The 25,000-nt window shown below is 42.8% G+C and overlaps 1 protein-coding gene across 6 annotated transcripts in view; it reads right to left on the reverse strand.

Moving 5' to 3' along the window:
• Window positions 1-1,054: 1,054 nt before the first annotated feature.
• The window catches only part of SULF1 (sulfatase 1), a 158,310-nt gene continuing 134,364 nt past the window's right edge, over window positions 1,055-25,000 (reverse strand). For 4 of the 6 annotated variants that reach the window (XM_057532223.1, XM_057532225.1, XM_057532224.1 and 1 more), the window contains 9 exons: window positions 19,048-19,264; window positions 16,524-16,776; window positions 14,927-15,023; window positions 14,406-14,500; window positions 14,029-14,094; window positions 12,918-13,090; window positions 11,141-11,283; window positions 10,923-11,046; window positions 8,970-9,085 (listed from right to left, as the gene is read on the reverse strand). In XM_057532223.1, coding sequence (XP_057388206.1) covers window positions 8,985-9,085; window positions 10,923-11,046; window positions 11,141-11,283; window positions 12,918-13,090; window positions 14,029-14,094; window positions 14,406-14,500; window positions 14,927-15,023; window positions 16,524-16,776; window positions 19,048-19,264 — 1,269 coding nt within the window. In that variant the 3' untranslated portion in view covers window positions 8,970-8,984. Of the gene's footprint in view, window positions 1,226-8,969; window positions 9,086-10,922; window positions 11,047-11,140; window positions 11,284-12,917; window positions 13,091-14,028; window positions 14,095-14,405; window positions 14,501-14,926; window positions 15,024-16,523; window positions 16,777-19,047; window positions 19,265-25,000 lie in introns of those variants that run through there. The other 2 variants (XM_057532226.1, XM_057532227.1) reach the window with 1 other exon arrangement.

A 25,000-nucleotide genomic window follows, 5' to 3' on the forward strand; every position in this document is an offset into this window, starting at 1 on the left:
ACGAGGGCCTTGAAAAATTCCAGTGGTTAAAAATGAATCAAAACCACACTTCGCAGGCCGTGGAAAATGGACTGAAATTTCACCGAGGACATCAAGTTCCAGAAACTCAGAAAGGCACAACTCTACCCATCTTGGTTGGTTAACATTTATATACTCATGTCCCTACAACTTTCAAAAGATAATACTGTTTTAGTACCCCCCAAACAAACAAAACCCCACAAATCCACCTGTCTTTCTACTCTTGACAAATAGCGACTTAGCACAGAGTCGCTGGGCGCGTACCGCTCGCATGCGCACTGACTTCCGCTGCCCGGGTGTCCCCGGGGGAGTACCCGGGGCAGTCTGGAATGTCGGTTGTCATGATTGCCTTTATTAGTTTACGAAGAAAAAGTTAAAAAAAAAAATACTGTGTTTAGGGTAAGGTAACATGGCATCTAATCAGAGGAGAGTGGAAAGGAGGCACTGCCTTCCAGGCTCTGTAAGTTCCACTTCTTGTGATTCTTCCCCACCTGGTCTGACATCCTCTCTTGGCTGCAGGAGGTAATCGGCTGCTCCTATGGGTGGACGCTTCGATCCCGATGAACGGAGTCAACATCAGGATGTGTGGTAAGACGCAGCCGACCTTCAGAAGCATCTTCTCTTGGAGGACCATCCTGGGGAAGTCCCTTCTGGTGCCTGGGTCCGGGCTGCACCAGCTCCGCCGTCGTGCCATCGCCGCTGACATCAGTTTCAAGAAGATTGATCCTTTCATGCTCCATCCACTTCTCAGTTTTATGATTTCTCCAGTGTTCAGAATTCAAACGATTAACTTCGGGCATGTCGTTATTCCATTCAAGTTTACTCTCTGGGCTGAATGTTGGTCGGTTGGAATGCAGGGTGGGAAGGTCAGCCGGCAAGGTCAAAGGAGGTGCTTCCCCAACCCTACGCCTCGGGTCTTCATCTGACTCTGCTGGTGCCGAGAGCTCAGCAGACATAGCCAGGAACCCATCACTTTGAGCACTTTTAGTCTTATTTGCTTTATTTTGCTCATGGTGACTGTTCAACAGTGCAAATACTCTATCTGCAGCCTTCAAGTAATTAGTCCAGTCAACCAGACTAAGTCTATAGTTTGGTCTGTCCTCGTAGATGCTTCCATTCACACGGTATAGATCCTCCAGGCCTTGCCAGTTGACGTCTGCAGTGAGACTGGGCTGACTAACCTTCCCATCCGTCCCATAACTGTCCTCTGTGAAAAGAGATGAAGGTGGATCCTTAGTGGAGAAAATATTTCCTACTTATTGGCTAAATAACTTACATTGTTTTTGTGGTACAAGTCAATTTGAAATAAAACACTAAAAAGTATGTTTCCCTAGTAATTTGTTGTCGAGGAGGGGCCTAAGGTTACAAAAGTGGCTGAATGATAGTGAAATTTGCAAAGAAGATCAAACGAGTGAGAACTTCTATGACCAGGCTTGGTTTGTACTGGAAATACACTGGTATTACCGGTCAGGGGGCTTACGTTTTACTCCTGGCTCTACTCAAGTCCCCTGTGCAATCAGGAAATCAAGTGAGTGAGTCTCTCTGAGTCTTGGTCCCTCATCTGCCACACGTGGGAATAGTTGTGTGACAAAACCTTTACTACTTATAGGGCTGCTGGATGAACGATGAATTTCAAAGTAATTTAATGTAATAGGCAACGCTTAGTAAGATATTTTTATTTTATATTCCATGACACTCAGTATAAAAACACATTTGAATGCAATTAAACTCTTCCAAGTAAATGGATCTGTTTCTTTGATTGCTTTTTTGCCCTAAAAGTTCTATCCTTTAGATAAATCAATCATTGAGTGGTTTTTCACAGCATGCAAAGAATACACCAGCTTTCTCTCTCTCAGATTTTTCTACATCACTAAGATGACTATAGTTCTGCAGAAAACAACAGCTTTTCTCTAGGTGTGCCCAAGAATGCAATGAACCACCCACAAAGCAATACAGATTAGCAGGAAGAGTGAGTAAAACTATACAAAACCCACACCCTCAGTATAACCAGAAGATAGAGAATTCTAGAATCTTCAAGTCACCTGTAAGTGAAAAAAAAGTTAATACTAAATCCCAGTAGAGCTGTATGTCACACTTTGGGCACCTGCCCTGGGAAGACTGTATACAGCAGAAAAGAAGAAAGAGAGAATGAAGTCAAAAATGGATTTGAAACCATTGCTGGAAAGAATGTCAACCTGAAGTATAAAACACTGTAAAGTCTTGGTAAATCGTGGTACTGACAATGAGGAAAAGACCTAGAAGGGCACATGAATCGAGGTGGCAGTCTTGAAAGGCATCATTTCAGGGAGAAAAGGATACAAAGGAAGAGAGAAACAGCCTTTGGAAACTGGCGATAAAGGAAAAAGGAAGCCAAAGGGGGGAAATTTCAGGTCCTGCAAGAAAAAGAGAGAAACAAAGAAATTCGAGGGCACACAACCTCTTACAATCCCATCCCCCAATAATAAGAAAATAAAAAAGTAAGAAGAAAGTATACTTGGTTACACAGAAAAGGATCTTCTTAAACTAGACATCTTGTAAATACTTGAAGACCATGAAATTAATAGAAGCAGTCTAAATAGAAACAATATTATTATAAGAGAAAATAGAAAATAAGAATAAAAAGTCTACCATCTTATGAAAATGCCCCTGCCAAAATAAACCGTAAAGTGAAGAAAACCACAACGTAACACTGCTAAGTAAATTGAATCTTCTCAATCATGCGTCCAAGGATGTAAAAGTCACCTTAAATCAGAAATTAAAGTAGGAACCAAGGATCGTATATTCAGTCAAGCTCTCCTTCAAGTATCAAGGCTACAGAAAAACAGCTTCAAACATGTAAGGGTGCAGAGAATACTGCACACATCAGCTCACCTTGAGCAGTCTCCTAGAGAATGAGTTTCATTCAACCAAGAAATCACTGGGGAAACTTCAGCAAAAGGATTGATGGCGAGCATTTAACACATTTATCAGATCCAGGAGTAAACCAAAATTAATGAGGTAGAGAACAGAAAAAAATGACATAGCTAATAAATAAATCAAAATCCTGGTTCTTTAAAAAAAAGGATCAAAACAGATAGTCATTAGCTTACCTAATTAAGAAAAAAGGGAGACATTTCAAATATACAAAATAGAAAATGACAAGGGAGAAATAATCATTGAAATGTACAAAATTTAAAACACAAGCAACTATGTTGCAGACATTAAAGTGAACAGATTGGAAAACCTAGATGAGACACATAATTGTCTAGGAAAATACATTTTATTGAAATTGACCCAATAGAGATAGACAGCTTACACAGAACAATTTCCAAAGAAGGAAAAGAAAGGTTTATAACCTTTATATAAGTTTATAAGGACTACTATAGGAACTTTCTATCAGTCTTGTAAGAATTACGCTACAAAGAAGCACCAGGTCTCTATGATTTCACACGAGAATTTTACTAAACCTTCAAGGAAAAGAGAATCTCAATGCTCTACAATCTGTGCCAGAGCATAGAGGATCAAAGAAAACTTTCAAACTTTTTAGGAAGCAAGTATAACATTGTTAGCTGTGGTAGGCAGAATAGTGGACTCACCCCCACAATGATGTCCACATCTTAATCCCTGGAAGCTGGGTATGTTGCCTTACATGGCAAAATGGACTTTGCAGATGCGAATTAAGTTATGGATTTTGAGATTGGGGGGGTTATCCTGGAGCAGCCAGCTGGGGCCGATGTAATCCCAAAGGTCCTTTTTAGAAAAAAGGGAGGCAGGAGAGTCAGAGAAAATGTGACCTTGGAAGCAAAGGGGTGTGTATGTTGGCGGGGGTGGGGTAGAGGCAGGTATTGAGATGTGAAGACGCTACATTTTCAGCTTTGAAGATGGAGGAAAGGGCCATGAACAAGGAATGCAGGCAGCTTCTAGAAGCTGGAAAAAGCAAAGAAATGGATTCTTCCCTAGAGCCCCCAGAAGGAACGTAGACCAGCTGATACCTTGATTTTAGCCCAGTAAAACCCATATCAGACTTCTGACTTCTAGAAATGTCAGAGAATAAATCTGTGTTGCTTTAATGCACTGGGGTAATTAGTTATAAGAGTAATAGGAAACCAGTACAATATCTAAAAAAAGAACGCTAGCATAAACAGACCATTTCAGACTGAAATCATTTATTAAGATGATGCAAAAATCCTAAATATTAGTGAAGAGAATTCAATATTATATTAAGAAAATAACACATGATGACCTACTGCAATTTATTCCAGAAATGGAAGGTTGGTTCATTCTTAGCAAGTCTATTGAAACAATATACCATATTAGTAGATCTAAAGAGAAAAATGATCTGCGTATCTCCATCGATGCTGAAAAGGCTTTTGACAAATTCAAAACTCATTATTGATAAAAACACTAAAAAAAGAATTGATGGCTATTTCCCTAACATAACAAAAATGTAAATACCTTAGTCCTAAACCTGCTTCTCACTTCATGGGAAAATCCTGAACGTCTTTACATTAAGAACAGGGACAAGGGGGCTTCCCTGGTGGCGCAGTGGTTGAGAATCTGCCTGCCAATGCAGGGGACACGGGTTCGAGCCCTGGTCTGGGAAGATCCCACATGCCGCGGAGCAACTAGGCCCATGAGCCACAACTACTGAGCCTGCATGTCTGGAGCCTGTGCTCCGCAACAAGAGAGGCCGTGATAGTGAGAGGCCGGCGCACCGCGATGGAGAGTGGCCCCCGCTTGCCACAACTAGAGAAAGCCCTCGCACAGAAACGAAGACACAACGCAGCCAAAAATTAAAAAAAAAAAAAAAAAAAAAAAAAAGAACAGAGACAGGGTCACATTGTACTGAAAGCATTAGTTTATGCAATTAGATAAATCAATCAGAGACACACAAGTGGGAAAAGAAGCAAAGCTATCTCTACTTGCAAATGTATGGTAGTGTATCTGGAAAATCCAAGAAAATCCATGACAAAGTTAACTCAAAAAAAAGAAAAAAATTTAAAAGGTAGCAGGATGTAAAGTTAATATACAGAAACCAACAGCCCTCATATACACAAACAATAATCAAGTAGCGGTTTTAATGATGGAGGAAAACCCTATTTACAATAGTAACAAAGAAGATAAAGTACTTATAAATAAACTTAATAAGAATGTGCGGGCTTCCCTGGTGGCACAGTGGTTGAGAATCTGCCTGCCAATGCAGGGGACACGGGTTCGAGCCCTGGTCTGGGAAGATCCCACATGCTGCGGAGCAACTGGGCCCGTGAGTCACAACTACTGAGCCTGCGCGTCTGGAGCCTGTGCTCCGTAACAAGAGAGGCCGCGATAGTGAGAGGCCCGTGCACCACGATGAAGAGTGGCCCCCGCTCGCTGCAACTAGAGAAAGCCCTCGCACAGAGACGAAGACTCAACACAGCCAAAAATAAATAAATAAATTTAAAAAACAAACAAACAAAAAACAAAAAAAAAAAAAACTAAAGGATCCAGTGATCCCATTCCTGGGCATATATTCGGAGAAAACTCTAATTTGAAAAAAATACATGCACCTCCATGTTCATAGCAACACTATTTACAATAGCCAAGACATGGAAGCAACCTAAATGTCCATCGACAGAGGAATGGATAAAGAAGATACAGTACATATATACAATAGAATACTACTCAGCCATAAAAAAGAATGAAATAATGCCATTTGCAGCAACATGGATGGACCTAGAGATGATCATACTAAGTGAAGTAAGTCAGAGAAAGTCAAATACCATATGATATCACTTACATGTGGAATCTAAAAAAGATACAAATGAACTTATTTACAAAACAGAAACAGACTCACAGACATAGAAAACAAACTTATGGTTACCAAAGGGGAAAGACGGAGGGGAGGGATAAATCAGGAGTTTGGGATTAACATATACACACTACTATATATATAATAGATAATCAACAGGAACTACTGTGTAGCACAGGGGACTCTACTTCATATTCTGTAATAACCTATATGGGAAAAGAATCTGAAAAAGAATATATGTATATGTATATACATGTATAAAACTGAAACACTCTGCTGTACACCAGAAACTAACACAGCACTGTAAACCAACTATACTTCAATAAAAAGTCGACTTTACGTTTGGAAAAAACAAACAAGCAAGAGCAATGTGGACAGAAGCATGGTCGCTGAGGGCGGGCACGACGTGGCCTGCTGGGCTGCAGGGCGCGGGGCAAAAGGGGCAGGAAGCAAACATGCCGGCCTTAGGCTGCCAGGAAGCGACCGGGACTGCCCCGAGCTCATCGAAGGGCAGCGGCATCAGCTTTCACAGGCAATGGGAAAAATAAACACCCCATCAACCTGTGGATCCGATTCTATTTTGCAACACAGAACTTATTACTTTCAACTCAAGCCAGCAATTATTTCCTGAGTAGAATGGGGGCCACTTTACTGAGCTGTGTCCCTACCCTGAGCTTGTCCTAACCGGGAAAATGACCAGTGGGAATAAGCAAAGCATTTCAGCTGCCCTGCCTCATGGACCTCCCACGTCAAAAAAATAAAAAAAGGAAATTGAACAGGGAACAGACTGGCTTTTAAAAGACCTCCTAAATAAGCCTAAGGATTAATTTTTGAAAATTCACAAAACCGAAGGCAGTTTACAAACGCTTCTGTAGTCAATCTTGTACAAAGTACATTCTCTAAAATATTCTCTAAAATTCTCTTGAATTTTCAAATTCCAAATTCTTCAGGTGTGATGGTTCTCATTTTTCTCAAAGGCTTTTGTAATCAAATTGCATGATTCAAAATGCATTTTCATTAGTTTTCTAAAATAAATAAATAAATAAAAATCTGAAAGAATCGAAGCTTCCAAAAACCCATCAGCGGTGCTGTCACGGGAGAGCTGTAGACTGGTAAAGTGGGACGGCAGTTTTTCCGGCCGTTCCACATCTGTCGCCTTTCAATCCGACAGGATGCGATGGACAGGGGAGGCCGCATCAAGCACTGCCTTTGGGTGTCCGGGGAGAGCCCAGGTCTGACAGGCCGATGCCCTCCTGTTTCATCATTTCCTGCCTACGATGTGGAGAGCAGCTGAAAGGTAGTTTGCCTCATGGATTATGAAATGGTGGAGTCTGAAAACGCCAGTCATTCTGAGTTAAAAAGGATCCTTAGATTTGTCCATTGGTAAGGAATTTAGAAGAAAAAAATACAAAACAGGTAACACGAGGTTACCCTGCCACACACACTTTCACTCGCCACATTCCCAGGGAAGGGACGCCATGCCCTCAACAACTAAAGCTACCAAACGTTTGCCCAAACGACCCCAGAAATGATGGATTTGGCCCCGTTTAGTGATGGTGGTGACAGGGGTCAGGGTAGGGGGGGTCCCAGATGCCTGCCCTTTATTCATGACTGGAGTGCAGTTAGCCATTCTTCATCTCAAAGCTGTCCAAGGGTGGCTTGCTGAAGAAGAACTCTCTTCCTCAGCTCTGACCAGACTTGTGTCTTAAATAACCTGTTAATACCCTTTTACCTCTGTCATGACAGAAGTAAAAGAGGGCCGGATGGAAAATCCCGCAGCTGTAGAATTGAGTGCATCATAAAATAACTGTAAAGTCAGTATCTAGTGTGAGGTCCACTTAAAATGCCCCACTTCAGAAATGTCTTAACGGGACCCCCGGGAAGCAGGCAGATCAGTCCTGGTGTGTGAGATGCTACCTCGGCAGCCCGTAGCCTGGGGGAGACCCGCGTAAGAGGGGGCTGTCTTGCTCTGTCTCACGTGTGCTGGTGCGGGGCACGCAGGGTGGGTGTGGAGGCGGAGTGAGGAAAGGAAAGAAGAAAGACAAGAGGGAAGAGAAAAAGAAGAGACAGAGAGACCGCTATCAAGGATCCCCAGAAGTCCAGCTTTCTTTGTCTTGTTTGTTTGCTTACACCTTCCCTGCCATCATTCAGCTTCTCATGGGACCAATGAACTGCCCTCTGAAAGGAACCTGAGACCACAGCTCAGGAGGCTGGAAGAGGGGCAGGGGGGCCACCAGGGTGCCCTGGACAGGCGACATTATTCTATTTCTTTGAGACAGTATCAAGATGGGTGACACCAGGGAGGTCCATGTCCCTTTGATGAAAGTGTTTCTCCCAAGAGGATTCGTGAACTAAGGCAGTGACACATCCGTGCCTCAGTTTCCCCTCAGTAAGGTGGTAAGGACAGACCCCTCCTGCCCCACACGGCACGTTTCTGACAGACCTGCTTGAAGTCTAAGCTTGGAGTAGAAGGTTCTGTGGAAGGGCTGACACGGCCGCCAGGCGTTCTGGGTCCCCCTCCCCGACCCCAGAGCACAGGGAGGTAAGCGGGATGGATGGGGGGCTGGAGGGGATAAGAGGACAGGGCTGAGGGGGTCTTCATCAAGCTTTCATGTGTCAGGCACTATTGTCTCCAGGCTGTGCTGAGACCTTTCTGCGAGTCTTGATTCCAGATATCCTGACCCCGACTCCCACGCTTCCTATTCACTCACCAGCCTCCTGCAAAGCTTCTGAGCCCCATCACTGCTGCTTTCACCGCCAAAGTTAATTAAGGACTGTGAACAAGGAAACGCCTTCTCTCTGCTCCACCTTCAGCTCTAGCGTGCTCTTAAAATTCCTGTGACTCCTTTTGTGATTTTGACTTCATAAAATCTCTACCTCATTTCTGTGAAGCCTCTCCACCAAATCAACGTGTAAGCACCACCAGGAAAATAATCCTCCCCCCTTCTCCCCAGGGCTCCCGAAGGTCATCCTGATTTCTCCCTCTTCACATCATTCTATGCTTAAAAGCACCATCCAACAAGCAATCAAGCGTGGGACTGAGTGAATGCTCTGAGAGACATCTTGTTGTGACAATGAGTTGATGTAAAAGCAAAATGACAGATCTGTCCCCAGTGACACAAGACGGTGGAGAAAGCTGTTAGAACATGCGTGCACCCCAAGCTACGCTCTGTGCGACAAGGTGAGAAACAGAAATGAGTTAAAATGGCTGGATCATGCAATGACTGGGAAAGAAGCTGCCGGGCAGAATAAAAAAGTGTGAATACCTGTGCAGGTCATAGCTTCCTCCATCTTTATTTCCTGATATAGGAAAATATAAGAGTAATTTACGTTAGCTTTACAACTCATAAAACCACCCACTATGTCATGTTCCATGCACAACATCTAAACCCTAGAAAGAAATATATCGTGTGAAATACAGACAGTGCCGGAGTCCAACAGAGCTTTTCTATTAGACAGGTTCAAAATGAGGATGGAAAGCTATAAATAAAAAGGTTTAAGATAAAACGTATCAGACTTCACATGAAAAATGGGTGAGGGTGAGATAGGAAAGCCCATTTCAAAGTGATAAAACGGTACTTCCCAAAGTCCATGTAAGTCTCAGGAATAGTTAACTTTTGGTTATTTTAGACAAAACACTTGGAAAAAAGGGCCAATAATCATCTCCCTCAGGAAGCGTCTAGAAGGTGGACAGGACTACTTGAAGTGTAACGGTAACAAGAGGCTCCGCCTGGCGCGTCGTTCACCATTTAGAGACTCTATCAGGTTTCACTAAGCGGAGCTGCTATGTCATCACCACTAGGAGGTGCTATGTTCTTCAGGGGAGAAATATCCGGGTGTAATATTTCAAGTGCCTCTAATACTTGTTTCAATTTCCAGGCCTTAGGGGGCTTTTTTGGGAGTAAAATTTGAAGAAAAGGTCAACAGATAAGCAGGGTATCTGGAAAGATTTAAGCTGAGTGGAGTCAGTGACCAAAAGACCTGGCTGGACTCTTCTGCCCGGCAGTGAATTCCGATAAGGGTTTAACTGAGGGGTGGTGACTGACAGCTGTGACGGCACCGCCCACAGGATTTAGAATTTCCTCTGGGACTCGCAGCTTGAATGCCGTGAGGACCCTATAATGGCTGAAATGACAGGTGACGATGCTGATCATTTCAGCCTGCGCCACTGCCCCCGCCCCCGAGTCCCCCATCAAGGCTCATGGCCTGGGGAGCTGCCTACTTTTATTGCTGGCTCTGCAGGGGACCCACAGAGACACAGGCCCTTAAGGGCGCTGAGAAAACTCAGCTGCCCAACAGCGGGTTTTTGCAAATTGTTCCCACTGTCTTTGGGTCTAGCTCTTCACCCTTTTGGGGTTGGCATGCTGTGCCCTTGGCCAGCCTCAGCTCTTTCTCCTTCCTTCTATGGACAGCTGATATTTACATTTCCACAGGAATTATGAGAAAATAAGTATTCTCATTAACCAGGAAAGAGCTGGGACGGACACTGAAAAGAACTGCATCTCCATGAGCCAAAGGAGAAATGAGTTTAACATTGCAGACCAGGGAGGGAACATCTGGCTGATTCCATACAGGCCCTCTTATACTTTCAGATCTCAAGACAACGTTGTGCCCAAACATCTCTAGTTTCAGATGGGAAACACTTGCAGAAGAAATCTAATTCAATGTGTTGTGGGCAGGGATCCAACTGTGGGAGTTCCAAACTCTGAGAGGCAGAAATAGGGCACTGTGTGTTTCCATCCCAATTCTCTTAAAAAAAAATAGGATATCCTGGTTGACCTAGAGTATATCTTATGACTGTTGATATCAATAACAAATAAACCCCCGATGCTTTCATCCCATTTTCCAGTGGATGCTTCCATCAGGAATTGAGGTTTACTAAGAGAAGGGATCTTTGGGCGAGATGGAATGAAACACTCACCAAATCTTTGGGGGTATTAAATTTTTCATTAGTGCACCCAGAGCTAAATTAGGGAACAAAATATGTTTGGAATTGCCTGGAAAGTTTCCCCTGTAAGGATCCCAAACTAGACGTTTCTATGTCTTCTATCCCCAACTATATGTTTCAAAGGCAGAAAACTTGACAACAGAAAGAATTTTCCAGGTACTATGGGACAAAAAAAATTTTTTTCCTTACCAACTTCTAGGCCCTTAGGTCTTGGGTTGCACTGCTTATACCCTTGACAGCTCCTGAGTTCCATCAGCTGCATGTGTAGCTGATTCAAAACGCCCCGTTCTATTGTGTGCACGGTATTTGTGAGCTGCGGATGAAGCGGCCAGGACAGTATCTTTAAGCTCACGTTCTGCTTATTCCATTTTCAATAAGCTTCATAAAATGAAAACATATTGACTTACCTGATAAGGATCAGTATTCATATCAAAAAACTCCAAAAAGCCAGTGGCGAACTCACAGAAAAGAAAATTATGCGTCTCATTAACTGTCCGCAAACACCAGTAGGTGTTGTTGTTAGAACTCGTGCAAGCACAGAAAGAGCCCACTGTTGGCAAGAAAGAAAAACAAAACAAAAAGAATGAGAAAACCCAGGAGCCTCGCCATTCCAGTGTTTCCTTATCTTTACATTTTAAAGTTCACATTTTCTTTCTTGCAAATACTGTGTGTGTAGACGTTAAAAACAACTACATTTCTCCCCCTCTCTATACAAATTTGCCGTGAGATTAGGTGACGATGCAAAAAAACAGTGGCAACCTAGGAGGGTGATTATAGGCTGAAGGTGAAGGTGAAGTTTCAGGCTCTTTTGTTTGCTGTCCCCTTAGCTCTGTGGGGCACTGTCTCCAAAACAGGGTGACTGAGTGGAGAACGGGAAGGAAAGTATCGGAACTCCTATTTATGGTTGTTTTAATTTTTTTTAAAGAGGGAAAAAATGGTTACTTAATAAAAAGATGGACCCAGTGCCTTAGCTTGCTCTGAATGTCAGATGGTCACGTGTCACAAATGGTGCCTGGCAAGAGAGGGGATTCTGCAGTGTGGATGGGTTTGGAGGAGGCTTGAGTGCAGCTCAGTGGATTTAAGGATGTGGAAATTTGTGATCTTGCAGACTCTCTACAACACTTGAACATGAGATGGACCGTTACCATGAACATCTTTTGTACCACGCAGAGGTTCGCTTGTTAACTTGCAGAAAGTACGTGAAAGAGCGGTCAGATTAAAGCTTCTGCTACTCCCTCTGCCTGGGGTGCTGTACCCCCAACCCCTGTTCACATGATTCCTTCTCTCCATGCCTTAGGTTTCAGCTTCAATTTCACCTCTTCAGAAAGGCCCTTTATCCCTACCCTCTCTAAAAGGGTCCCTTTTAAAAACTTTGTTTCCTTCACAGCATTATTACAACTTGTAATTATTTTATTGATTTCATTTACTTTCTTTCTTTACCCGCTTTTGGAATATAAGTGTCTTGAGGGCAGAGAAGGAGGTGTGTCTCGCTCATCGTGTGTCTCCCGTACTTGGCCCAGAGCCTGATGGAGAACAGATCCCCAGCAAGCTCTGTGACCCTCAGATCCCCACATTCAAAGTTAAAGCTAGGCCTTTAAGAGTTCACTCAGCCTCGAGTATGTAAACATTATGTAAACATAAATGCAAACACAGACCCTGAAATCAAGATGCACCAAAACAGAAAGGAAAACAAAAATGATCACAAATAGGTCTTAGGTCTCCCCAAGAATGGTCTCTGGTTTCCTGGGAGTCTCCAAATCCCAGTTTGAGAAACACTGACCTGGACTTCAAGTGCAAGTCTCCATGCACTTGAAATAAAGCAGAAATGAAATACATTTGGGACAAAATTGTTCATCCATTTATTTAGTTACTTAGTGACAAAGCAGTCTTGCTGGGCCAGAAGTCTGTCAGGGGCTGGGTACTCCGTGAAATATCATCAGGAGAAAAACCCACGGAGAGCTGGGCATTTTCAAACAAAACGTCAAAATACAAATTTCTAAAGAAAAAAGTAATTTTGGGCAAAATGATTCTAGCTGTCAGTATAGACAATGATATGATGCTTTAATCTAGGGTCTTTCTAGATTCCTGGTTTCGAGCTGCTGAATTCCCAGTCTAAGCAACTGTGCACGAGCTGCTGGCTGTCAGGCTGGTGGCGGGAGGTGGCACTTAGATGGGGCGACTCACGGTTCCAGAACGGCGCAGTCTGCCAGTGATTGTTGTCATGCGTGAAGCAGGTGAGGCCAGGAAGGCTGCACTCTTCACCCTTCCGCTGACGCTTCTTCTCCTTCCTCTCTTTCTTCCTCCTGCGGTTCTCCTTGAAAAGCTGCAGTTTGCTGTCTACTTCTTGAGCGGCTTCTCTATTCCAATAGAAAGGACTTTTTAATGATCAGAAAGCACTTTCTCAAGTAAAAATAGGATCGTTGCTATGAATCGCACACACAGATTTAGGCACAAGATAGTAGACACACAATAACAGATGGCCTCACTTTTTCAGAGGGCCTCGAAACACAAAATATAATCAGCAATATTGGAGACAAACTCATGGAGTGACAACGCTCTTAGAATTTCACTGAGTCTTAACAGGATTGACATTTTCTTCCTTATTGACATGCAAACATCATTGATGGAAATAAATGTCAACGTGAATCAGTAGATCCCGTTGGCCATGACCTTTGGGCAAGTGGCTTAACTTCCTGGTGGCCCAGAATCTATCAGCCATGAAGTCAATGATTGGTCGGATTAGATGACTTGAATTAGGTTTCTAAAATTCTCTGGACAAATCCTACAAAATAGGCTTGGAAAGAATCAAAAAAAATTTTTTTTTTATTATCTTGATCTTTCCATGAAGGGCTCAAATTTTGTTGAGGCTCAAATATTAAATTCCCTTTACACGCAAATTTTACAATTATTTTAAAAAGATGTCTTTTTCTTCCAGCTTATAGAATTCAACACAGTTGCACGCTGCTCTGCAGAACACACGGACCTAATTCAGCAAGTCCACAGAAAGCAGTGCATGGAGTACAGTCTAGATACCAGCCGATACACCAGCAGAGAGCACACACGCAATTAGAGCAGAACTTCAAATGATGCCCCCTCCCGGGATTCCAAAAGCATCGACTGCCATGGTCCCTTGGCAAGACGTGGGCTTGTTTTCCACTTCCTGAGCTAATGCCCTCCCAGTTGCATCTACTTTTCTTAAGCAGCACCACTTGGAACACAGGAGTCCCAGCAGCCTTTCAGGAAGGCCCCGCAAAAAGTGCTTCACTCCCAGCAAATGTGGCCAACAGTTACTTACTTGAATGGGTGAAGGTGGGTCTTTAATTTCTCTTGCTTTTTCACACCTTTCTCTTTGTTGTAATAGCTGCAGGCAAGAAGGTTGAAAAGTGAGTCTTCATCATCGTGCATTTGATCAAACAGTTGATTTATAAAATGGAAGCAAAATACAAGGTAGGCAGTTATTTTGTTGTATGTAACAATCTTAAGTTAATGGGACTTCTTTTTTTAAGCTTCTGCTTAGGTTTATGACATGTTTAATTTGACATAAATGGTTTAGATCATTACAATACATGATATCAATTTATTAAGCTCTCTATTGGTAAAAGAGAGAAACAAGCCTAATGTGCATCACTGCAGCTTGCGTGCAAATGAGACCACGGATGGACACACACACACCTCTGTTTATTGCAGCCACACTCCTCAGGTTTCCTTCTCTTTAGATGTCCTCTCACTTCTCTTAAATTCTTAATTTTATCTTGCAAAGCCTCAATCTGGAAAACACGCATGTCAACAGTGGTATTTTAAGATCAAAATTTTCTACACAAAGCATCTTTCTTTCCACCCTATTTTCTGTGTTCCACAATGACAGCTATTCATCTGAGATGATAATTAATTTGGAAACAAGCTGGGCCTAGAATATGTCTACCTCTATATTCCAACCGATGTGTTATAATAAACATTAACAGCTGGCTCTTTTATAATTGAATCATTTTGCTCACAGAGATTTCAAGAGGTCATGCTTTTTTCACCTTCTATTTTGTTTTCAGTCAGGACTATCACTGTATCACTGGAGAAGCAGAAGCAGCTTGTTCTTCTATTCTTCACATAATTATAAAAAAAGATGAGTGCACACAGCAGGGCTGGCAAGTGGGGTGGGCTTTTGGAATATACCTTCCAATTACATGGCCATGGCTCACCTCTTTATCAATGTATGCCTTGTGGTCCTTCCAGGCTCTGGCTGATTGATAAAGTTCTCTCTCACAATGGATTGTATCATTTGGAAGAATAAAGCATCTGCAAAAACCAAGCAAACAACATTAGAAATAGGTTTCTATGCTAATATTAAAAAGCATTAAAAATAGCCAAGGGAACTTCATTATCCTCTATACCAGAGGTCCCCAGCCCCCAGGCCATGGACCAGTAGTGGTCCGCGGCCTGTTAGGAGCTGAGTGGTCACAGCGGGAGGTGCGCGGGGGGCAAGCGAGTGAAGCTTCGTCTGCCGCTCCCCATCTCTTCCCATCGCTTGCATTACCGCCTAGATCATCCCCTGCTCCCTCCCCCGCCATGTAGAAAAATTGTCTTCCATGAAACCGGTTCCTGGTGCCAAAAAGGTTGGGGACCGCTGCTCTAACTGCTTAATTTGGATGCAAGCAGTTACCTGGAGCTGAGCTACAGATAAGGATAAGTGGGAATGTTTCCTGGCTACTGGTGAGGACAGAGGATGGTATCAGAGAGACGTCATCACGAAGATCAAGGCAACATTCAATATTCACGTCCCCGTGAACAAATATCACCCCCCCCCCGTAAACTCCACTTTCGAAAGCCCCACCAAATACTGTAGGAAAAAAAATGAAGTTCTCACAGTTGTAACGGAAATGGTTGATTTGAAGAAATACAGAGTTAGAAGGTGGTTATTCATCCTACCTATTTTGTTACAAAGAGCCTGCCTGAGGTGCCCCATTAAGTTTGAAGCAAAGAAGCAGCCCCAGGGATGGACAGCAGGTGGGATGGGGGAGCAAATCAACACTGAATGAGAAACAAACCCGGGTCTAAATCTTTTAGCATCTAACCATAACCGCTGCAGGCACCAGGAGACCCGTCCCAGAGATAAAAATCCTGGCAGGGCTCACAGCACCCCACCTCCCTAAAGTGATGAAATGCAAGAGAAAACAAAGATCTCGCTAAAAAATTCAGAAAGAAAAGATTTCTCTATCAAGAGAGCGCACAGATTTTGGAAGGAACTGAAGAACCAGGGTAGTCGGTTAAAGCCGAGGGGAATCACCTCCCTCCCCATCTCCGTGACTCTCTGGGATCTGGAGAGGTCAGGTGTTTCTGCATCTCATATCCATCCTCAACCCACGCCATCTTTCTGGAAGCTTCTCCGGGACCCAGAGTCCTCCCTTGGGCTGTGTTTCATTTCTGAAAGCCTCACACGGTAACTGCTCTGAGCCGCAGTGCCCACGCAGCGAGAGCCTTTCCAGCCCTGGTAACGGCTTCCATGTGTTTTCTAGACTCCACAAAGGTAACTGCTTCAGGGCAGAACTCCACTCCTGCTGAGTCAAGATGTGACAGCATCACTCTGGCTAAATGCCCAGCTGATCAGCCTTCATGTGAAACTGACCCAAAGCAAACGTCCAAATCTATGACTGTTTGGACTCCTTGTTGCTTCTTTAACCCCCAGGTATGCATCACATCGGCCAGCTCTAGGAACACCGCTTTTTGTAAAGGGGCAAAATCATATGACATGGAGGGATGACTTTGAACTCAACCCCCGTGAACACAAAGCCTTCCTACTTGTGCGTCACTCGGACAGTGGCGGGCAGGCCCACGGCATTGCCGCTGTCGGCCAGCATCGCGTCCCCATCACCGCCGCTGCTGGCCTGGCGGCCTCTGGGCCCCTGGCGACCTTCATCATGACGCTTGGCAATGTTTCGCGGTCGCAGGACTTGCAGTTCTTCTTCTTCCAGGTTTATGTCATATATTTCGCCTTCAAATTCGACTGACAAGGAGCGTGTCTGCCGGGTATGGACAAATCTGGGCTTGTACTCTGGAAATAAGGGCAGACAGGTTAACACGGATGGCCAGGTGTAGTTTAGGAGGGAAGAAAATGATCGCCAGGCTTGGTGAGCATTTTGGGAAGGGGCAGGCAGCACACACTGCATTGCTGAGGGGCATGTCATGGTGCAGTGGCCGGCCCATGGGAATTCACACTGGGAGAGGCAGGCTATGGTCCAGGCTTTGCAAGTGCAGAGCAGTGTGCTGGATGGTGTGTTGCTCTGGGTCTCAGGCCTTTCATCCCTCAAGTGAGGGGGTAGATCTAGGTGATCTCTAAGACCCTTTCCCCTTAGGGTAGGCTGTGAACTTCTACATCAAGTTTTCAAAGTCAACTACAAGGCAGTTTGGATAAAACTGTTAGTAATAGTAATGACTATAATTAGATTTAATAGTAAAACTATTAATAATAGTAATGACTATAATGAGCTTTTGCTGTGTATTATTCCCGTCGTCCTTATCTCTAATGCACAATCGTGAAAGACAGGAATTATGACAATAAATCCTCACATTAAAAAATCTATCAGATTGTCAAAACAGGCTCATGAATTCGTTATCGTCTTTATATTATGATGAGAAAACTGAAGCTTTGAATGTTACATACTTTTGCCAGGTGACGCAGCCAATAGTTGTGGGATCTCAGACTACAATCTATCAGATTCTAAAGATTACAGTCTTCCCACGACACTGGGCCGCTTTTTCAAAAAGGTGAATGCTCCAGACACCTTCTATTTGCACAAACAATAGAAGATTGCTCTAGGAAAAATTAAATTTTGCAAATGCTTTCATCAGCCAACTGACTAAATGCCTGGCAGATGGACAGTAATGCCAGGGGGAGGTGAGTGGGCTTTCTGGTCACTGGAGACCACTGTCAAGGCTCACTGTGGGCTAGATAAGAGCTTTAACATACACACACTGGTCCCCGCTGGTCAGATGCACTCAGGCTCTGCGGGGGGTCGGGGGGGGCACTCAGTGGCCTTACGTGTCCAGCCTGCTGCTAAAGTAGGAAGAAAGGGAGCACATTGGCTGCGAGATCAGAATCATGTCACTCCCTGCAGGGTGCTGCTCTCAGAGGAAACGCCCCTGTGCACTGGATCACTGCGAGTGCTCACGAATCCCATCACTACGCAAAAGGGGAGCGTCCACTCCCGTTCTCGAATACACAGCACTCCACGTGGCTTGAAAAAGTGGCCCCAGACTTCTTGAACTTGTGCTCCACACGGAAAAATCAGTGTGTTTTATGGTCAGTGCCAGGGGAGTGACAACTGAACTTCTTGAGAGAAAAGAGGCTTCCCCCACCTCCAAGCTGGACACTGGAGATGGCTTCTGTTAAGGGAGAGGGTCAGGGGTCCTGTCCCTTGTCGTTTTCCCATTTGAAATCTTTGTGTGAATTATTAAACCTGGCATTTTCTCTCAGGAGGAAAGAAAACCTCCAAAGTCAATGATTTTCAGCCTCTGGGGTTATAGATTCCTTTAATATTTTGTTAAAAGTTATGGACATCCAGAAATGTGCATATATACACATAGAATATACTTAAAATTTTGGATAAAATGCTAGAGGCTCACGATCCTATAAAGTTCATCTGTGAAGGCCAGGGTAAAAAAGCCTGTTCTAAGAGCTTCCATTGCACTCTAGTGAATGATTTGATTTCCTGGTTTTGGGCATAGAATTTAATTTAATGTATCCTGCTTTCCAAAACCAGTTCAGAAAGGCGTTACCATAGAAATAAGTCACTTTTCACATTAAGTCACTAGATGGCACTAGACTCTCACTCTTTTATGGAAGGTGCCGCTTCATAGGAATCTGATAGTTGCCTGATAAGAGTTTTTATAAAGAAAATGCTAGGCAGTGCTTCTCATGCTGAATTCGACTAGTTTGACCCTGCCAGTCAATAAGAGGAATTAGAAACATATATTATCCTAAAACAGATATGCCGTTTAAAAAAGCATTTATGCTTCTCCTATTAGTTAAATGCACAAGCACTGAAACCTCGGATTCTTCTTTTCTTTCTTTTTTAAGTGTGCATATGTTTTGTGTCTGCTGCTTTTACTGAATATATTTTCATCCTAAGCTTAATATTCACAAAGCAAAATTTCAAATGACCTCAGCTTTCATATTGTAAACAGAACTATTATTTGCTTTTAGCCCCAAACCTGTGCATTGATAATATCTAACATGTAGACGGATCAAGACGTTCTTGTCTCCCTAACATCCATTCCCAAAGGCCTTGGCCTGCCGCTGAGAGGGTCACAGAGAATGGCTTACTCGGGGTCCCCTGGTTCCTTAGGTACTGCCTCTGACTCTTTCTCTGGCTTCTGCTGGCCCGATAACCGGCATCTCCACAATTGCACTCTTTGTCCTTGTCGTGGAAGCTGCGAGAGAAGAGGGGCCTCGTGCTGTGCTGGACAGCAAGCAGGTCACCAGACCCCTTGCACTTGTGAATCCGAAGCTTGCCAGACGCGTCCTCGACACACCGCCACTTCTGCAAAAGCCAACGTGAGACCAAGTTACCCATCCCGAGTCAGGTGTTCCTGATTAAGGACTGCTGCTTTTGTTTTTAGAACCCTGGCGACACCATTAAAAAGAGCCAAGGACAAAAGGCCAGCTTTCAAGTGACCCTGGAATACGTTGACTCCTGTTCTCTTAGGTATTTCCTTCACTGCAGGCAAATACAGATGACCACAAAGTCACGGGAAATCAGAGCTACCTCAATGACACCAGAGCCAAAAATTGATATATAAATCCTCAGCATCCAGACTAAACAGAGTCTTGAATGAAACACGTAAAAGCCCTTACTTAACTCACCAAGCCACAGAGCACAGCTGTCAGGGCTGTTTTCACCAGACCCTTCTTTTTCTGGAAAAACAAACATGGCTGCTTTGTTCTCTGTCCTTGAATTTTCTCATGCGAGCCCGGGAAGAGTGGCACATGAGGAAGACAGAGATGAGTTTAATCTGAGTCCATCACGGGGCAAGGCAAAGTTCACACAGCCCAGACATTAGCAGTTGTGCCAGGCTTTCTCTGTGCTTTTTCTTATCCTTCTACAAACAGTGCGCAGCCAGCAGAACAAGATGCTCCCTAAAGAGGAAGGTTCACCTCCTCGGAGACACGCATGAGGAGCCGGGCCTGGGTTTTCTAGTTTGAGCTTTCTCTCAAGACAGCCACAGAGCTTGCAGGCTAAATTCCAGATGAGTATGCCCCAGGATCGGGTCTCAGTGCCCCCCACCCTGCTTCGTGAGTATCAAACCTGGCTGCAATAACAGCGCTTTCTTTGCCTGGGGGTTATTTCATGTGATCCTCTATAACTGATTTAAAGATCTAATCACCTTCCTTTTACTTTTCATTTTCCCCTTTCTCCCTCCCTAAAATGTTAATCTGGCAAACAGGAAGAACAATGACTTTTATTTTAAGTTGATCGTGTTTGTTACAACATGCTACGGTGTAGTATTATCAAACTTGTGTCTTTTTTTTTTTCCCCTTCCATGTATGAGTGTCACCTGTGTACAATTTTTATTGATACTTTTCTTTAAACAGACACATTTCTAAACTGTGGCCAAAGCAATAATACTTGTAAAATTATGCGTTTGTTGTGCCAGTTATATATTTTCAAATATATATTAAAGTAAGTGAAAAATTATTGGGTTGGTCAAGAAGATCGGGTTTTTCTGTAACATCTTATGGAAAAACCCGAACGAACTGTTTGGCCACCTCAATGTCAGGTAAGAGATGTTCTTTTAGGCACCATGTAAAATGATCTCCTATATCCCTTTGTTGTACCTGTATCATTGGGGAACATCTTGTCCTAATGCAAGGTAAAGTTTGGCCAAGGGTCCCAGATGGCTTGGTTAGCAGAAAAATGACACTTGTGTACAAAATAGTATAGAGCCCTTCACGATGGACCACGATGCTTATCAGTTTGTTTTCTCTTAACAGAGTCATATGCCTTCAGTGGGTGTTGAATTATCACAGCCGCCTTTGTGCTTCTACCACAGAGTTCCCAAATCCCCAGGATACAGAACTTGTACTATAATTTCACTTTAACTTCTATACACTCTTCGTGCTATTGAATTAAATTACTTCAAGATACACCAGGTTACAACCTTCTTTAGTGGCTTGGCCAGAATGTCTTGAATGTTCACATCTCCATCCAGAGAAGCAGGAGCTCAAAAGAGAAGGCCACTGACTACCTATCTACAAAGCCATGAAAAGATAAGAAGACAAGAGTAATCTAAGGACTAACTAAATTAGAGATGATTTAACTAAAAAAAAAAAAAAAACAAAGACCCCAAAACGTGAATTCAAATCGATAAGGCATGCGGGAGTTACATCTGATCAGTGGTTCTCACACTTGATTGGACACTGGGATTTTTCCAAAGCTCCCCTGGTGATTCTAATGTGCAGCTGGGTTAAGAATCATTGCTTTAGATTCACAGCTGGTTACCGGACTTCTTTGCAGCTGGATCCCACAAGGAGAGCAGAAGGGATATATTTAGGTCTAAGGAGCTCAGATGGATGAGTCTTTGAGAGGGATGTGTATTTTTGAGTGTGACTGTGAAAAGAAATGTGTCTAGAAATGTACTGTTGTAACCAGGTCAGAAAATGTCTCCAGTTGAACAGATGGACACTTTCAGCCTACACTGACAGGACAATGTGCTTTGCTTAAGAGTAACCAGTTCTCCTCACTCTCTCTCCTAACCCTAACCCTAACTGTAACAGTTAGTTGACAAGTGACAGGCTTAGTCTTCATACACTCTTAGCTGCAAACTGCATGTAGCTGGTTTCATGCAGTTTTTTAACATGGAGACCAGTGATTTCCAGGCCTGGGTTCACAGCACTCCTAGATATGTCCAATTAGCTTGAGGAGGTGCCAGGAAGTTCTCAAAAAGGTTCTCTGAGTCTCACGTACAACTCCATTAAGAAATAATTAAATGTCATTTAGAATTCTTGCTTGTGAAAAGTGTCGCTAAAATAAATAACATTTCATAGCTCCACAAAGTTTGGGAATCAGTGGTGCTTGAGTATCTATATCTGTCTTAAATCCAAATGGTTTAAGACATATCCATCCTCCTGAAATGCTACCTCAAGCATTCAGAAACCAAGAGTTGACTACTTAATGTCTGTAGTAGCAAAAGAAGGCATCGGTGGATGCACAATTCACAGCCAAGCAGAAGCTTAAGAAGTGCTCTATTTGCTATTAGACAAAAAAATGTGGTTAACTTCATTCTTGAAAAATGATGGTCTTATGTCTTCTTGTGTCCCAATTGATATCAACTTTAGTACACATACTAATTTTTAAAGCACCCAACTACACTGAAAACCTTCCTTAGTTTTATAACCACAATGTATTAACATTTTTCTTTTTTTCTTTTTTTGCCCTGTAAGAGCTGAAGGGACAAGTAGATTCCTGTAGAACACAAAAATATAGGCAAAATTTTTAGTGACTTAGCCTATTTGGATTACAACCTGCATTTCCCATTAGCCAAATTCCTTGTTGATTTCCTATGGGATAGAGATGAAGAGAAAGTGTGTTTCTTTCCTGAAGAGTTGAATTTAACCACATGTAAGGTCTGGCGTGGTCCTTGGCATGGATGATGTATCATACAAACTCAAATAGACATACATACATGCATGCACATGTACACACACGCACACACACATATACCCACAAACACCGCATACATACATATACCCGCACACATTCTTGTATAAAACAGGAGCCACTGACAAAAAAGCCAATTATTTCCTGTACCACGGACTCTGAACAAGTCATAGACCCTATTAGATAGAGTAATTATCTAGAGGCTTTGAAAACCTTCTCAGCGGCAAGCATACTAGGAATTTTAATGAAATGTAATTACCACACACTGGCCACAGTCATCTCAGTGTCCGATATCATGACAGTTTTTATGGCTGAGCAATCAAACCTGGAAATAGTGGCAACTAAACGGTCACCTTACTTAGAGAGTTTATAGAGGGAGGCGGAGAAAGAGAACTTTTAAAAGAATTGCTCTGAAACACGCTGCAAGCCATTTACAGGCTCCAAATAATGAGATGACTTTGCATTGCAGAAGAGTTGCCAGAGTCAGATGAGAGCCTGAGCTCAGGCGAGGCTAATGCGACGTGGAATCAGCCTCAGAAATGAGCTTCGTTAAGTCAGCGCCCTCCCGAAATACAGACGGCACACTGCCTCGCTTTCATCTATGTTTTTGGACTTTATCGGTAAATCAGTTAATGGTCACATCCAGTTTTGTCCATCTTCTCCAACCACTCACTCCTGCAAATTCCTTTTCTGATTTCTGGGACACCACCTCAGTCCTCCTCCTGCCTCTCTGACGAATGAGTCTGTGCTGATAATTTAGCGCACATTTATTCCGCAAATATTTCTGTACATCTGCTGTCGGCGAGGTGCTTGATAAAACTATTTCAATAATTCCAAAGTTATTATTATTTCATTTTAGCCTTTCCAACTACACTGAAACTTGGGATGAAGGGCAAGGACCAAGTCTCTTACTCCTGAATCGTTCCCTGAAGTTAGCTCAGCACTGAATCACTCCATTTAATAATTATGTCTTAGTGTTTTTGATGGATTATATGTAACTTAAGGTAAATCACACCTGATGAAGAAGAGAAGGTTGGCTATTTTGGTTCAAGGAATCATGTGTGCAGCTCTTTGGGTGGAATCCAACGTAATGAGAAATGTCACGTTATCATCACCTATTAAACTCTTACTCGATATAAGGTACTGGTGTAGAGTGCTTTATATAAAAATTTATTCATTTAATGTTCACAATAACCTAAAGTGCTACCATAATTCATTTATTGGAGTAGGGTTTTGTAGTAGTGAATATCACCTATATTCTGCCTGGGACTTGGGAGTGGCATTTCATACCCATATTGATGTGGCTTAGTGGGAAAGTCTGGACTTTCAAGCCAGAAAAGCCTGGATTTGAATATCAGCTTTATCACATTGCTATGGGGCCTGGGGCAACTCAGCTACACAATCTAAGTTTCTGCAGGGTCATGAGCACTAGAGATAACACATAGGAAGAACCTAGCACATGGCAGGCACTCAACAAAGATAGCTGCTATTATTTTTATTCTTATTATTGTTACACACAGTTTATTATTGAAAGAAGTTGATCTAATGTAAACTTGATGAGAGGTAGCCATTTTTAATGGAGATAAGTATTGGGTTAGGGATCTGAAGACCTCGATTTTAATTTTCCTTTGCTGCTAGCTCTATGGCCTTGAGCAAACTGCAGAATCTCTTTGTTCTTCCAGATTCCACATCTGGTAAAATAATACTTGCTCCCCCTGGCTTTAAGGATATGTCATGAGAATAAATGGCTGAGTGTTTTCAGAGTTCTGAGGAAAAGATGCGCTACATGAATCCAGAGCAGAACTATTATAACTGACCTTTAAAAAGGCTATCCAGTCCTTGGGCAAGTTACTGTTCCCTGGTTGTAAACTGTCTTAAATATAGTAATTAGTATTTAGTGGGGAGACTGCGAGCTTTGAATCACACAGATCTTGGTTTGAATGCAGACTTGTCACCCTCCTAACTGTGTGACTTTGGTCAAGTTACTTTCCTGTCTGAAACTCATATTTACAACGGGCATAATATCTATTTTTCAGAAGAGTTTTCAGGTGTAAAATGTTCCATGTAAAATGCTCAGCATAGTATGAGATGGTGATAGAACTTCGGTGACTTCCCTTTCCTGAAGTGACCACTAGAGGATCATTATAGTTTCTACGTTTTGAACTGTATATATTCCTCAGATTGATTAAGAATGTTCTGTATTCTTATTTAGACCTACTAATACCCATTTTCATGAGGAAGAAAAAAACTTTGGCTACAACTTGTTCGAAGATACACTGCAATGAAAGCTTAATTTTACACACATGCACACACGCACATTAGTTTTCTATTATTATACGTCTTACTACATGGATTTGGTCTTAATTCGGGTCAAATCATATTCGCTGAGATGTAACCACAATACAGTAATTTTCTGATAACCTGATTATCCTTTAAGCCAGTGCCAACATCATGGAAAGCAGTTACCTGCATGTGGACATGTGTTTAGAATTTTCATCTAGGGTGAGGGTGGGCAAAATGGGTGAAGGGGGTCAAAAGGTACAAATTTCCAGTAATAAAATAAATAAGTCCCTGGGAGTGTAATGTACAGCATGGTGACTACAGTTCATAACACTCTAT

This window comes from Balaenoptera acutorostrata, chromosome 17, assembly GCF_949987535.1.
Source record: "Balaenoptera acutorostrata chromosome 17, mBalAcu1.1, whole genome shotgun sequence".
In the NCBI taxonomy this organism is placed as follows: domain Eukaryota; kingdom Metazoa; phylum Chordata; class Mammalia; order Artiodactyla; family Balaenopteridae; genus Balaenoptera; species Balaenoptera acutorostrata.